Consider the following 14791-nt stretch of genomic DNA (forward strand, 5'->3'; position numbering starts at 1 on the left):
ATGTTATAAAATAACAGCTGGGGAAGACCATTCAGCCCTCTAAGTCTGTTCCAGCATTCAATGGGATCCTGGATGACCTGACTGTGGCCTTAACTCCACTTTGCTGCCTTTCTCTCATAACCTTGTAGATAGCACTTACGCATATTTGGAAAAGTGTGGCCTAATTAGGGACAGTCAGCATGGCTTTGTGCAGGGTAGGTCATGCCCTACTAACTTGACTGAATTTTTCGAGCAGGTGACGAAGGTGATCAATGTGGGTAGAGCAGTGGATGTTGTCGACATAGATGTTAATAAGGCTTTGGACAAGGTCCCTCATAGTAGGTCATGGATTCAGAATTGGCTTGTCAATTCAGAAAGGCAGAGGATAGTGGTGGAAGGTTGTTTTTCAGGCTGGAGATCTGTGTCTAGTGTTGTCCCACAGGGATCCGTAGAATCACAGAGTCATAGAGATATACTGCACGGAAACAGACACCTCGGTCCAACTCATCAATGCCGACCAGATATCCTGTACAAATCTAGTCCCATTTGCCAGCATTTGGCCCATATCCCTCCAAACCCTTTCTATTCATACACCCATCCAGATGGCTTTTAAATGTTGCAATTGTACCAACCTCCACCACTTCCTCTGGCAGCTCACTGCATACATGGACCACCATCTGCATGAAAAAGTTGCTCCTTAGGTCACTTTTAAATCTTTCCCATTTCACCTTAAACTTATGTCCTCACGTTCTGGACTCCCCAACCTAGGGGAAAGTCCTTGGCTATTTATCCTATCCATGCCCCTCATGATTTCATAAGCCTCTATAAGGTCACCACTCAGCCTCCGATGGTCCAGGGAAAAATAACCCTAGCCTATTCAACCTCTCTCTATAGCTCAAACCCTACAACCCTGGCAACGTCCTTGTAAATCTTTTCTGAACCCTTTCAAGTTTCACAACATCCTTCCTATAAGAGGGAGACCAGAATTGCACACAATATCCTAAAAGTGGCCTAAACAATGTCCTGGATAGCCGCAACATGACCTCCTAACTCCTATACTCAATGCCCTGACCAATAAAGGCAAGCATATCAAAGTTTATCTGGGACTCCACTTACAAGGAACTATGAACCTGCACTCCATGGTCCCTTTGTTCAGCAACAATCCCTAGACCTAACCATTAAGTGTATAAGTCCTGCTAAGATTTGCCTTTCCAAAATGTAGCATCTCACATTTATCTAAATTAAACTCCATCTGCCATTCCTTGGCCCCTTGGCCCATCTTATGAAGATCATTTTGTACTCTGACCTAACCTTCTTCATTGTCCACTACACCTCCAATTTTGGTGTCATCTGCAAACTTACTAACCACACCTCCTATGTTCACATCCAAATGGTTTATATAAATGATGAAAAGCAGTGGACTCAGCAACAATCCTTTTGGCACACTGTTGGTCTCAGGCCTCCAGTCTGAAAAGCAACCCTCCACCACCACCCTCTGTCTTCTACCCTTGAGCCAGTTCTGTATCCAAATACCTAGTTCTCCCTGTATTCCATGAGATCTAACCTTGCTAACCAGTCTACCACGAGGAACCTTGTCAAATGCCTTACTGAAGTCCATATGGATCACATTCACCACTCTGCACTCATCAATCCTCTTCATTACGACTGGGACCACTGCTGCTTGTGAGATATATAAATGGCTTAGATGAAAATGCAGATGGGTGGGTTAGTATGTTTGAAGATGATACAAAGATCAGTGGAATTGTGGATAATGTAGAAGGTTGTCAAAGGTTACAGCGGGATATAGCTCAATGGCGGCACGGTGGCACAGTGGTGTGGGCGGCATGGTGGCACAGTGGTTAGCACTGCTGCCTCACAGCACCAGAGACCTGGGTTCAATTCCTGACTCAGGCAACTGTGTGGAGTTTGCACATTCTCCCCGTGTCTGTGTGAGTTTCCCCCACGTGCTCCGGTTTCTTCCTACAGTCCAAAAATGTGCAGGTTAGGTGAATTGGCCGTGCTAAATTGCCCATAGTGTTAGGTGAAGGGGTAAATGGGTGGTGGCGGGTCGGTGTGGACTTGTTGGGCCGAAGGGCCTGTTTCCACACTGTAAGTAATCTAATCTAATCTGGGCAGAGAAATGACAGAAGGATCTTGGGTTCCAGTCCCTGAAAGTGGCCACGTAAGTAGATAGGGGAGGTAGAGAAGGTGTATGATATGCTTGTCTCTATTGGTCGAGGAACTGATTACAAGAATCATGTTGCAGCTTTGTAAGACTTTGGTGAGGCCACATGTAGAATATTTCATTCAATTCTGGTCATCACATTACAGGAGGTTGGTGGAGGCTTTGGAGATGGTGCAGAAGAATCCAGGATTCTGCATGGGTTAGTGGGTATGACATGGGTTGGTTTCTCTGGAGCAGCGGAGGCTGAGGGGAGACTTGATAGAAGTTTATAAAATTATAAGAAGCATAAGGGTTAATGGTCAGAATCTTTTTCCCAAACTGGAAATGTCTGAAACTAGGGGGCATAATGAGATGAGAGGGGGAAAGTTCAAGGGAGATGTGAGGGGAAGGTTTTTTATTTGACACAGAGAGAGTTAGGAGTGTAGGACACACTGCCAGGAGTGGTGGGGGAGTCAGATATGATCGGGGTGTTTAAGAGACTTTTAGATAAGCATATGAACACGTAAGGAATGGAGGGATATGGACTAAGGGCAGGCTGAAGATTGTGGGCTGAAGGGCCTGTTCCTGTGCTGCATAGCTCTATGTTCCATCAAACATGTGTCTGACACAGCCTTGAATATATTCAATGAATATATTCATTGTTCTCTGAGAAGCTGAAACCCATTCACCTTTACATGTGTGACTGAATCATCTATGTTGCTAATCATGCTTCATGTGTTCTGTTATACTGTCTCTAATTTTAACTTCTGACTATTATTCCTAATATGGCATCAGTCACTAACTCTGTGATCTGTCTGTATTGCTCGCAAGACAAAGCTTTTCACTGTGCCTTAGTACACATGACAATGAATTCAATTCAATTCAATTCACTCATGCACTTTACTGCCATTGCACTCTCTGCCATAACCTTATAGATTCTTCTTCCAAATTGCTATTATGCACTCCAGCTTTTCTCTTCAGACATTTAAATTTAGTTTTATCTGACCCAGCTCTCTCATTAACTTGATGCTCTATCTACTGTCACATTGGCAGAGGCCTCTCCTCTGATGTTAAATCTGTACAATGTCAGGATGGAGCAGGAGGTCCTTACTAGTCCACGTCAGGACCTCACCTGGCAATGGTGCTACTCCCCCACTGCTTTTACAGTCACAAGGGGAAATGGGGGAGGGGGGGGAGCAGGCATGGTTCTGGTCAGCAGTGGCAAGCTGCTAAAGCAAGGCACCTTATTTCACCACTCCTCCTGCCTGCTTACTAACCTACAGCCTGTAAATGTACACAAAGCCAGTTATGGAAGTGTAAGGGATGTATTCATTGAGGTAGGTTGGGGGTTAGATTTTAAAAGTACCATGTTATATAACAAATGTAGTTTTAAAAAAGACTTTCATTTAGATAGTACCTTTCACAATAGGTCATCCTAAAGAGCTTTACGGCCAATTATACATATTTGAAGCATTGTCACTGTTGTGAGGTAGAAAATGTGCTGCCAATTTGCACACAGCAAGCTCCCACAAATAGTAATGCAATAATGACAAGTTTATCTGTCTTTGTTAACTTTGACTGAGTGAAAAATATTGACCAAAACCCTGGTGATGATTTCCCTGTTCTTCTTTAAATTTTTTTTGGGCACTAGCAGAATGATGGTATTATAGGTAAAAACAAGGACTGCAGATGCTGGAAACCAGATTCTAGATTAGAGTGATGATGGAAAAGCACAGCAGGTCAGGCAGCATCTGAGGAGCAGCAAAATCGACATTTCGGGCAAAAGCCCTTCATCAGGAATACAGGCAGAGAGCCTGCAGGGTGGAGAGATAAATGAGAGGAGGGTGGGGGTGTGGAGAAAGTAGCATGGAGTACAATAGGTGAGTGGGGGTGGGGATGGAGGTGATAGGTCAGAGAGAAGGGTGGGGGAAGGTAGAAAAGAGTACAATGGGTGAATGGAGGTGGGAATGAAGGCAATACATCAGAGAGGAGGGTGGAGTGGATAGGTGGAAAAGAAGATAGGAAATTAGGACAAGTCATGGGGACAGTACTGAGCTGGAAGTTTGGAACTGGGGTGAGGTGGGGGAAGGGGAAAGGAGGAAACTGGTGAAGTCCACATTGATACCCTGGGGTTGAAGTGTTCCGAGGCGGAAGATGAGGCGTTCTTCCTCCAGGCATCTGGTGGTGAGGGAACGGCGGTGAAGGAGGTCCAGGACCTCCATATCCTCGGCAGAGTGGGAGGGGGAGTTGAAATGTTGGGCCACAGGGCGGTGTAGTTGATTGGTGCAGGTATCCCAGAGATGTTCCCTAAAGCGCTCTGCTAGGAGGCATCCAGTCTCCCCAACGTAGAAGAGACCGCATCGGGAGCAACGGATACAATAAATGATATTGGTGGATGTGCAGGTAAAACTTTGATGGATGTGGAAGGCTCCTTTGGGGCCTTGGATGGAAGTGAGGGAGGAGGTGTGGGCGCAGCTTTTGCAATTCCTGAGGTGGCAGGGGAAGGTGCCAGGACGGGAGGGTGGGTTATTAGGGGGGCGTGGACCAACATTTCAACATTAGGGGGGTAGAGTACTCATTGTTAATTCTAGCTGAGTAGTATATTTGAATTTTCGTTATCCTATCATGGGGTGCCTGGGTCAAGGGTGGGGCACTGGTTGGGAGAGGTTATGATGGGCTTTTGGAAAGGAAGTGCTGCCCCCTGGGAACAAGGGGGAAAATCTCCATTTAAATACGTTTTATATTTTTTTATTTAGAAATAGTTTTTATTATATTGATCTGAGTGTATTAAAGAGCCTTTATTTTTATGAATTTTATATGCTCTATGCTCAGGATGTTTTGGATAGGGTTTCTTCTCCCGAGGGGTCTCGGACTTGCCTGGTGATTATGGTTAATCATCAATTAAATGGTGCACCTGGAATGTCAAGGGGAGTAATTCACCAGTCAAAAGGAAGAAAATATTATCAAACCTCAAGAAAGAAAGGGTTGATATAGCTCTCCTACAGGAGACACACTGATTGGATAAAGAACACCTGAAATTACAACAGGGAAGAGATTATTTTCCATTCTCTCTTTCAGTGCAAGGAAAAATACTTTGGGAAACTGGGTGGCTGAGGGGCCCCTGGACTTTCAAACTGGCACAGATTAATTATGGAATGTATTCCCCTTGACTTCCTTACAAATATGGTGCACCAAAAAAGCCGAATTATTCCATAAAATATGGCAGCCCTTCTTGAATTACACAAATACAGATATTTTGGTCATCCTAACAAGGGCTCTTATTTAATTGAGAGGGTGAACCTGGCTGGTCCGGGGCCCCTTGGGAGAGGAATCCCGCACAAATATGGGTTTTATTATGATCTGATGTTAACACATTCCGAGCATGTATCTCACTACTCAACTTCTGTGTTATCCGTTGTTTTGAATAATGTAAGAGATTTAATCATACATTCTGGTTAGTTGTAGGTTGGATGAGTAGTTAGTTGAGTTTTTTTTTCTCAGTATTTCTTTTTTTCTGTTTGATATTAGTTATTTAAGATTTAATTGTATATCAATGTTTGTACTTGGGTTGTTTTGTTAATTTTCTTCTGTAAACGTGTAAAAACATTTTAAATTTTCGATAAAAATATCTATTAAAAAAATGTTCATCAACACATCATCACCTCGGAGTCATGGGAAATAAAATTAATTTGGATTCTACAATTTTGTTGAAGGATTTTAACTGTACGTCAGCTCCACAGAAATAAAATGGAAAGCAAAATTCAATGTTTCCTGCAAACTAACAGAATGTATGGAGATTGTCCATACATTCTATTCTGCAGAGCCGAAACTGGTTTAATTCTCCCAATCTTTCTCAAACAGTACTTACCATCGGAATAGTTGGGTAAACTATAGCCAATTCACAGTGAACTTTGTTCTCAAAAGATTAGTCATGGTGTTGAGGAGATTAAAACAGGAACTTGCCGCTAATCCCGATGAAGGGCTTTTGCCTGAAACGTTGATTTCAAAGCTCCTTGGATGCTGCACGAACTGCTGTGCTCTTCCAGCACCACTAATCCAGAATCTGTGTGAAAATCTACCCGTTACTCTGAGAATTACACCAGTCATCCAGATGGGCCAATGAGCTGAGGAGCGGCAGATGGAGTTTAATTTAGATAAAAGCGAGGTGCTGCATTTTTGGAAAGCAAATCTTAGCAGGTCTTATACTAAGGTCCTAGGGAGTGTTGCTGAACAAAAAGACCTTGGAGTGCAGGTTCATAGCTCCTTGAAAGTAGAGTCGCAGGGAGATAGGATAGTGAAGAAGGTGTTTGGTATGCTTTCCTTTATCGGTCAGAGCCCTGAGTATAGGAGTTGGAAGGTCAAGTTGCGGCAGTACAGGATGTTGGTTCAACCACTTTTGGAATATTGCATGCAAGTCTGGTCTCTTTCCTATCGGAAGGATGTTGTGAAACTTGAAGGGTTCAGAAAGTATTTCCAAGGATGTTGCCAGGGTTGTAGGATTTGACCTGTAGGGAGAGGCTGAATAAGTCGGGGCTGTTTCCCCTGGAGTGTCAGAGGCTGAGGGGTGACCTTATGGAGGTTTATAAAATCATGAGGGGCATGGATAGGATAAATAGACAAAGTGTTTTCCCTGGGGTGGAGGAGTCCAGAACTGGAGGGCATAGGTTTAGGGTGAGAAGGGAAAGATATAAAAGGGACCTAAGGGACAACCTTTTCACCTAGAGGGTAGTACATGTGCGGAATGAGCTGCCAGAGGGAGGGATGGAGGCTGGTACAAATTGCAACATTTAAAAAGGTATCTGAATGGGTATATGAATAGGAAGAGTTTAGAGGGATATGGGCCAACTGCTGGCAAATGAGACTCGATTAGGTTGGGATATCTGGTCGGCATGGATGAGTTGCTGTATACTGCCATGACTCTACGATTCAAAATTGCAGATCAAAAACAGGATTTACTTGTTTAACCATCAGGACAGTGATTCCCAAACTGAGGATTGGGGCAGTGTTAAGGTTATGGGAGGTGGAGGCATGTAGGTTTTGTCACTGAAACCGGGAGATTCCAGGTGTGTAATGCCAAAGCATCATGAAGCAACGTGCTCACTCTAAATCACCCCAATTGTCTCTCAGCATCCAGAACATACTAGGAGTAAATATCATCAACAATCTGTCCTGGTCCATCCACATCAATGCTAGGGTTAAGAATGTAAACCAATGCCTCTACTTCCTCAGAAGATGAAGGAAGTTCGGCTCTTACCAACTTTAATAAATGCACTATGGAAAGCATCCTACCTGGATGCATCACAACTTGGTATGGCAACTACTCTTCAGAGACTGCATGAAATTACAGATAGTTGTGATTGCAACCCAGTCCATCATGTAAACCAGCCTCTTCCTTTCACTGAGTCCATCAATACTTCCTGCTGCCTCAGGAAAACAGCCAACATAATCAAAAACCCCTCCCACCTCAGTTATACTCTCTTCTACCCTCTTCCATTAGGCAGAAGATACAAAAGTTTGAAAACACTAACAGATCCAAGGGCAGCTTCTTCCCCATTGTTGTCAGACTTTGGAACAGACCTCTCATATATTAAAGTTGATCGTTCTCTGAACCTTCTCTGTAGATGTAACACTATATTTTGCATTCTGTTCCATTACCCTGGTGTACTTGTGTAAGGTATAATCTGACAGGATAGCACACAAAACAATACTTGCGCTGTATCTTGGTACATCTGACAATCATAAAATCAACTCAAATCAAAATCTTTGGCACAGCTTTGGCATGGCCTGAATGTCTACCTTTGGGTTCGGAGTTTGTTTACTGGGTACATCAATCCAGCCAGGCAGGAAGCAATGTGTGTGTTCATGTCCGACAAGGAAATTTGCGGCTGTAGAGCTGGGGCATGGTCAATCTTCTTTCCACACAAGACCTGCATTCTGCGCAACACGTCGTCATTGTGAAACAGGAGTACCCCATCAGCATACCTACAACAATGTCAAACACACAAATTAAAACGACGCTGGATAGAACAGCCCAAACTAGATTTCACACTTGGCTTGAAAAGGAGGCAATGTTGATGTTGAAAAAGGAGACTTCTCCTGAAGACATAAGATTATTGTCACCCTAAAGAACTCCCCTAGTCTTCTGCACAAAATGTCTTGAGATCTTCTACATTCAGCTGAGAGATTGTGATGACGAAGCCTTAGTTTAACATCTCATCGAAAGGGCAACACCTCTAACTGTGCAGCACTTCCTCAGTGTTACCAATGTCAGGCACCATCATCTGATTCAGAGAGGTCATAAGTCACATAACATCAGGTTATAGTCCAACAGGCTTATTTGAAATCACAAGCTTTCTGAGCCCTGCTCCTTTGTCAGGTTAAGTCTTCTCCTGACAAAAGAGCAGCAGTCTGAAAGCTTACGATTTCAAATAAACCTGTTGGACCAGTACCTGGTGTTGTGTGACATCAGACCTTGTCAACCCCAGTCTAAGACCGACACCTCCATATCATGATACAGAAGAGGAGAGACCTAGCCACTGAGCCTAACAGGCTGATACAGTCAAGCAAATATCAGGCACTGCACTTAGTGTCTTTCTCTTTCTGAGATATCCTGTAAGATATCCTGGTCGCAAAGATAGGGTATCCAACGTGCGATTTATCTGACCACAAGAAGTGGAAGGGAAGTTTAACTTTTTCTATCAGGAATGCTTAATGCTGCCACCTGGTGGCCAGAAATAGAAAGTGTCTGTTCCCATCAGTTTGAAGACCACAAACATTCAGACAGAAACACAAATGTTTAAAGCATATAGCAGCTGAGGTGAAATCTTACCTCTGAAGCCAAGAAAGGCAGAGCAGGGAGTTGTAATGTTGGAGTGGACTTTCCCCCACCTGGTGTGGAGCGACCGTCACAGAGAGAATGTAACCCATTGGAAACTCCTCCCGGATTGATTCACACAAGTGTGCACCCAATCCTACAGGAAAGAAAATATTCACCGTTCCAGATCAGAAAAGCTTTCAGGCTCAAGAAGGACAATGATATCAACAGGTCACTAGCTTCCACTGTCTCTTTGGACGTATGATAACATTCTCAGCTCTGAGAAAGATGAGACATGAAGCTGAAAGCACGCACTCGGGTCTGAATCTTCCAGGACAGTCTGAAGGGGTAGCTGCACTGTCAGAAGTACCATGTTTTGAATGGGCTGCCAAATTAAAGTTCAGTCAGCCCTCTATGGAGATGTAACACCTTGAAGAAGGTCAAGAGAATTGACCTCGGTATATTGACCAACAATTATACCTAAACTAGGGGCATTTTCACACCGCCATTCATGTTGGGACAGAGGTGGAAAGGCTTTAAAGTTAGGAGGTGGAACCCAATCCAGAAATACTCCCGATTCCTATTTTCAGCGACTTTTGCTGGCACAGGATGAGGGTGTGGCCAGTGAACCTACACTCAATAATTCTACTGTCTCTACTCTGACTCTCCTGATTTCCATGGAGTCAGGCCAACTTTTAAAGAAGACATGCTTTAAGTCTTCTCAGAGGGGCAGGAACCATGAGGGAACCCTATCAGGTGCTGCGAGAAACACACACACAAAAAAGTAGGCATTCAGCCTTTCCTGTAATGGAAGACGCAGGCTGGGATACAAAAGTGCAATTATAGACTCATTCTAGCAGGTGTTTGTTTACTCAGTACAAAGGAATGTGCTGGCTTTTATTTGCTGTTCTTGCAGGTTTTTGAATGCTTATTTTCTTACTTGGCTGAGATTAAAAACACATAAAGTGGTTTAAAGGTTTCCTCCATTGCCTGTGTTTGATTTAATTTTGTATTGGAAAGTAAGATAGGCAATGTTGATCAAATGTATTTTCATCATGGTTGTTTTAGATCAACCATTTCAGCTCCAGGATAAGACTACAGTAATTTCTCAGGTTGGATATTTTCTTATCAACCTGTTGACAGGTGTTATTACACAGCAAATGGGACTTGAACACAGACCGTGTGGATCAGAGTTAGGGACGCTACCACTGTGCTGACACCACCCTTCAAATGCTCAGGATAGTGTGCTAGGCCCAACCACCAGATGTTTATTTTGATTAAAATTCCAATGACTTGCTCGCATCATAGTGTGGTTGATTAGTTATGTACTTAGTGCATACTGGGTGAATACACATGGAGGGGGCAAAAGGGGCATGGGACATTTGAGAGTGCTTTGGACACTGAGATATTAAGGGCTGGATGACCATGAATACAGTTATGCTGTTTTCTAAATTAACCTTGCCATCCTCCAGTCTCCACTGCTGCCTGTAGATGGTGGGTCTGTCTCCAATCTGTGGCCAACTCCTCAACACAGGAATAGGGCAGGTGCACTTCCCTACAAAGCAAAAAGGATCATATTGCCAGGAAAATTCCAGACTCTCAATATCCATTTCCTGATGAAAATCTGGTGCTCACTATCTGGTCATTTTAATACCTTGTTAAATGTTTGTAGGCAGCCCTTTTGAATTACTCGGAAGCCGATCTGTCTGCCATTTTGATTAGGGCTTTTGTCTTGCCATGATGGTCTGGTCTGATAAACCTCAGGCCATGAGAGGAAGACTTTCAAACAAATGTGGGTTTAATAATTGATGCTCTCGAAGGTTGAGAGCTATGGTCTTGTTGGACTAAAGTAGCGTTATTTATTTATTGATTTGTAATAAGTGTAGTTTTGATTTCTTTTCTACAGTAGCATAGTACTGTAGTTGGTTCATTGTTTATTGTTGTTTTTGATGTTTTGGTGCTATATTTTCATGTTTCTGTAACTTTCTAATTTTGCAAAGAAAAATTTTTCAATAAAAATATTTTTAAAAAATCTTTGTAGGTCCTTATTAGCTACCATATTTTCCTACATTGTAGCAGGAACTGCTCTTCTAAATTATTGATTGGCTGTGAAACGCTTTGAAAAGACCTGAGCTCACGAAGAGCACTATATAAATGTAGGGTTTGAACATTTTCCTCATGCAGTTCGACAGTGGCTCAGTTAGTCAGTGGTTGTAGAGCTTTCAATTATCAAGGAGGGAAGCAAAGCAGATTATATAATGGGCTGAGTCATTAAAAGTGCAACTTTACATAATATTTTAGCCTTACCAACAACACCTGGTGACTTAAAGGGGAAACATCATGTCTGAAACTGCAAGTCCATGATGTAGCATAACTGCCTGTCTTCATAAAAAAATACTTTCACCGCAATTTCTCCTGTTGTCATTTTTGAAGAAAGATTAATTTTGCCTCTTCCTTTTCACCACATTGATGTGATTCAGTGGATTTGCACAATCGTATGGTATTAACAGAAAAAAAACCACAAAACAGTAAAGTGTTCTTTTTCTCAGCCTTGTTATGCTGAGAATGGTATGAGTTAAGTGGGGCTTATTTTCACTTTTGAATAGCAGCAAGACACCTATAATGTTGTGACATGTAATAAGTGAGCAGCTGCAGGCCACCTTGAGGCCTCAAATACTGGCCCACCCCGTCCCTACCAGGTTCAGTTTTCAAAAGCAGTACAGTTGTGGAATGGGAGGTGTCCCCTAAATGTCAACCACTCAGGAATCCCTTGAGGCTAAGAAAATACTAATCATGTCTTTGGTAGCCTTTTCCGTTCCATTGTGTTTAACACAAGCTCTGATTACAAAACATTAGTGTGCAGGTACAACAAGTGATTAGGAAGGCAAAGAGAATGCTGTTGTATTTCACAGGTGCAATCAAACATAAAATTAGTGAAGTTTTGCTACAATTATAAAAGGCATTGCTGACCACATTTGGAGTACTATGTGGAGTTTTGGTCTCCTTAATTTAGTGATGTGGAGGTGCAAGTGTTGGGACTGAGCTGGAAAAAGTCAGATGTCACTTGACACAAGGTTATAGTCCAACAGAAACCAAAAGAGAAAATGCTGGAAAATCTCAGCAGGTCTGGCAGCATCTGGAAGGAGAGAAAAGAGCTGACATTTCGAGTCTAACTGACCCTTTGTCAAAGCGTAGACTCGAAACGTCAGCGTTTTCTCTTTTGGTTTCAAATTCCAGCATCTGCAGTAATTTGCTTTTGAAGTCCAACAGGTTTATTTTAAATCACAAGCTTTTCGAGCGCTGCTCTTTCATCAGGTGAAGTGATTAATTTACAACAGGATATAATTGCATTAGAAGCAGTTTTGACCTCATTGCAGCCTTGATCCAAACATGAATAAAAAGAGCTGAATACCAGCGATGAGGTGACAGTGGCAGCCCTTGAGATCAAGGCTGCATTTGGCTGAGTTAATGCCCTTGAAAAGCTGAAGTCAACCAGATCTGCTGGTTGATAGTTATACCTGGGACAAATGTGGATGGTCATAGTTATTTTAGGTCAATCATGTCAGCTCCAGGATAACACTGCAGTAATTCCTCAGGTTGGATATTTTCTTACCAAACTGTTGACAGGTGCTATTACACAGTTCTGGAGCAGATGGGACTTGAACACAGACCCGTGTGGATCAGAGTTAAGGACTTAACCACTGTGCTGACACCACCCTTCAAATGCTCAGAATAGTGTGCTAGGCCCAATTGTCATCAATGACAATCACCACCCCCATCATAAGGTCAGCAGTGAGAATGTTCACTGATAAGTGGACAATGTGCAACATTGCTCATGATAGTTAGAAATGTAGAATTTTACACTACAAGAGGAAGCTATTTGACCCCATAGTGTCTGTAACAGCTCCTTCAGAGACCAAACCTAATCAGTTTCCATTTGTAGCAAGGCCTGGGTCAAGACTTGGGTTTTTCTGGTCTTTATTCTTTCAGCAGATGTAGGCGTTGCTGCCAAGAGCAGCATTCATTGTCCATCCCTAATTACACTTGTAATGACTAACTTCCCTGAGCACTTCAAAGGGCAGAACGGCCCTTCTTTCAGACTTAATCCCCAAACATTATTTTCAACATTTTGGTTAACTATCTCTCTTTGAATCAGTTTTTAAAGATATTTGGTTAATATTAAAGGTTGAGAGGTGACTTAATAGAGACATATAAGATAATCAGACGGTTAGATAGGGTGGACAGGGAGGGCCTTTTTCCAAGTATGGTGACAGCGAGCAAGAGGGGGCGTAGCTTTAAATTGAGGGGTGATAGATATAGGACAGATGTCAGAGGTAGTTTCTTTACTCAGAGTAGTAAGGGTATGGAATGCTTTGCCTGCAACGGTAGTAGATTTGCCAACTTTAAGTGCATTTAAGTCGTCATTGGACAAGCATATGGACGTACATGGAATAGTGTAGGTTAGATGGGCTTCAGATTGGTATGACAGGTCGGCGCAACATTGAGGGCCGAAGGGCCTGTACTGCACCGTAATGTCCAATTTTGTATGTTCTATTTAGCCTATTCACTGGTTAACCATTTCCCCATCTTCAGATCTAGTTTCTGAATGTACTTTCAATACTTTGGTTAACCATTTCACACGTTTTAGCCATACTTGATTTTTGTCCACGCTCACTGGTTGGGTTATTTTCCATTCCGATATTTTGATGAGGCTGCTCAGCTTAGGGACTCTCCTGTACTCCAATGGCAGCCCCCATTTCCTACTCTCACCCAGACGTTTCAGACACCTTTTGGGCAGTCCTTGGAAGTGCAGCTAAGTAGTTTCAGACACAGTTCAATAGTACCGGAGGCCAGCTAGAGTGCCCGTCTGCACCTAACCAGTGCTTCCTGCTACCATCCACTCAGCTGCCAGCTGGCAGCATTCAATCTGTGTACTGTCCCTTAGCTGGGCAGTGAGCAGGCAACTGGGTACTTAAACCAGCTGCTGTAGCTCTAAATCCTTTTGCCTACTCTTGGCTGCCAGCTGATCTGATCTTCTGCAAAGAGTTACAGCTGAAGGGCACCTCTGGGGCCTGATCATTCGAATGAGATTTCAAACTTTTGCCTTGTCCCTCCAGGCTTAGTGCATTGATAAATTATGTGACAGGGTTTCTCCTGTCCAATCAGTCGTCCCTGGCCTGACTGGATGCCAGACCTCAGACTGTGGGCACCTATTAATTTCTATGACGAGGGGAAATGATTACTCAATGTAACATGCCATGTCACCACATTTAATTCTGCTCAATTCTTTCTTGACCAGTCCTACCTGTCCACCGTGGGGTGGCACGGTGGCTCAGTGGTTAGCACTGCTGCCTCACAGCACCAGAGATCCGGTTCAATTCCTGCCTCAGGTGACTGTCTGTGTGGAGTTTGCACATTCTCCCGTGTCTGCATGGGTTTCTTCCAGGTGCTCCGGTTTCCTCCCACAGTCCAAAGATGCCCTGGTTAGGTGAATTGGCCGTACTAAATTGCCTGTACTGCTAGGTGCATTAGTCGGGGTAAATGTAGGTGTGGACTTGTTGGACCAAAGGGCCTGTTCCCACACTGTAGGGAATCTGATCTAATCTTCCTTCCCACCTATCCGCTCCACCCTCCCATCTGCATCCACCTATCACCCTCTCTCCAGCCCCACCCCCTATTTATCTCTCAGTCCCCCCCTTACCCCTCCTCGTTCCTGATAAAGGGCTTATGCTTAAAAAGTCGAATCTCCCGCTCCTCGGATGCTGCCTGACCTGCTGTGTTTTTCCAGCACCACACACTGTTTGTTTCTGCCATGCTAGGCTAAGCTAGTTTCA

General features: G+C 43.4%; 1 protein-coding gene across 2 annotated transcripts in view; it reads right to left on the reverse strand.

Moving 5' to 3' along the window:
• The window catches only part of LOC140477015 (tubulin delta chain-like), an 82142-nt gene that overhangs the window by 26612 nt on the left and 40739 nt on the right, over positions 1-14791 (reverse strand). For both annotated transcript variants that reach the window (XM_072570116.1, XM_072570117.1), the window contains exons 6-7: positions 8973-9114; positions 7940-8125 (exon numbers count right to left, since the gene is read on the reverse strand). In XM_072570116.1, the coding sequence (XP_072426217.1) occupies positions 7940-8125; positions 8973-9114 (328 nt within the window). The remainder of the gene's footprint in view (positions 1-7939; positions 8126-8972; positions 9115-14791) is intronic.

The sequence above is a fragment of the Chiloscyllium punctatum genome, chromosome 5 (genome assembly GCF_047496795.1).
Source record: "Chiloscyllium punctatum isolate Juve2018m chromosome 5, sChiPun1.3, whole genome shotgun sequence".
NCBI lineage: Eukaryota > Metazoa > Chordata > Chondrichthyes > Orectolobiformes > Hemiscylliidae > Chiloscyllium > Chiloscyllium punctatum.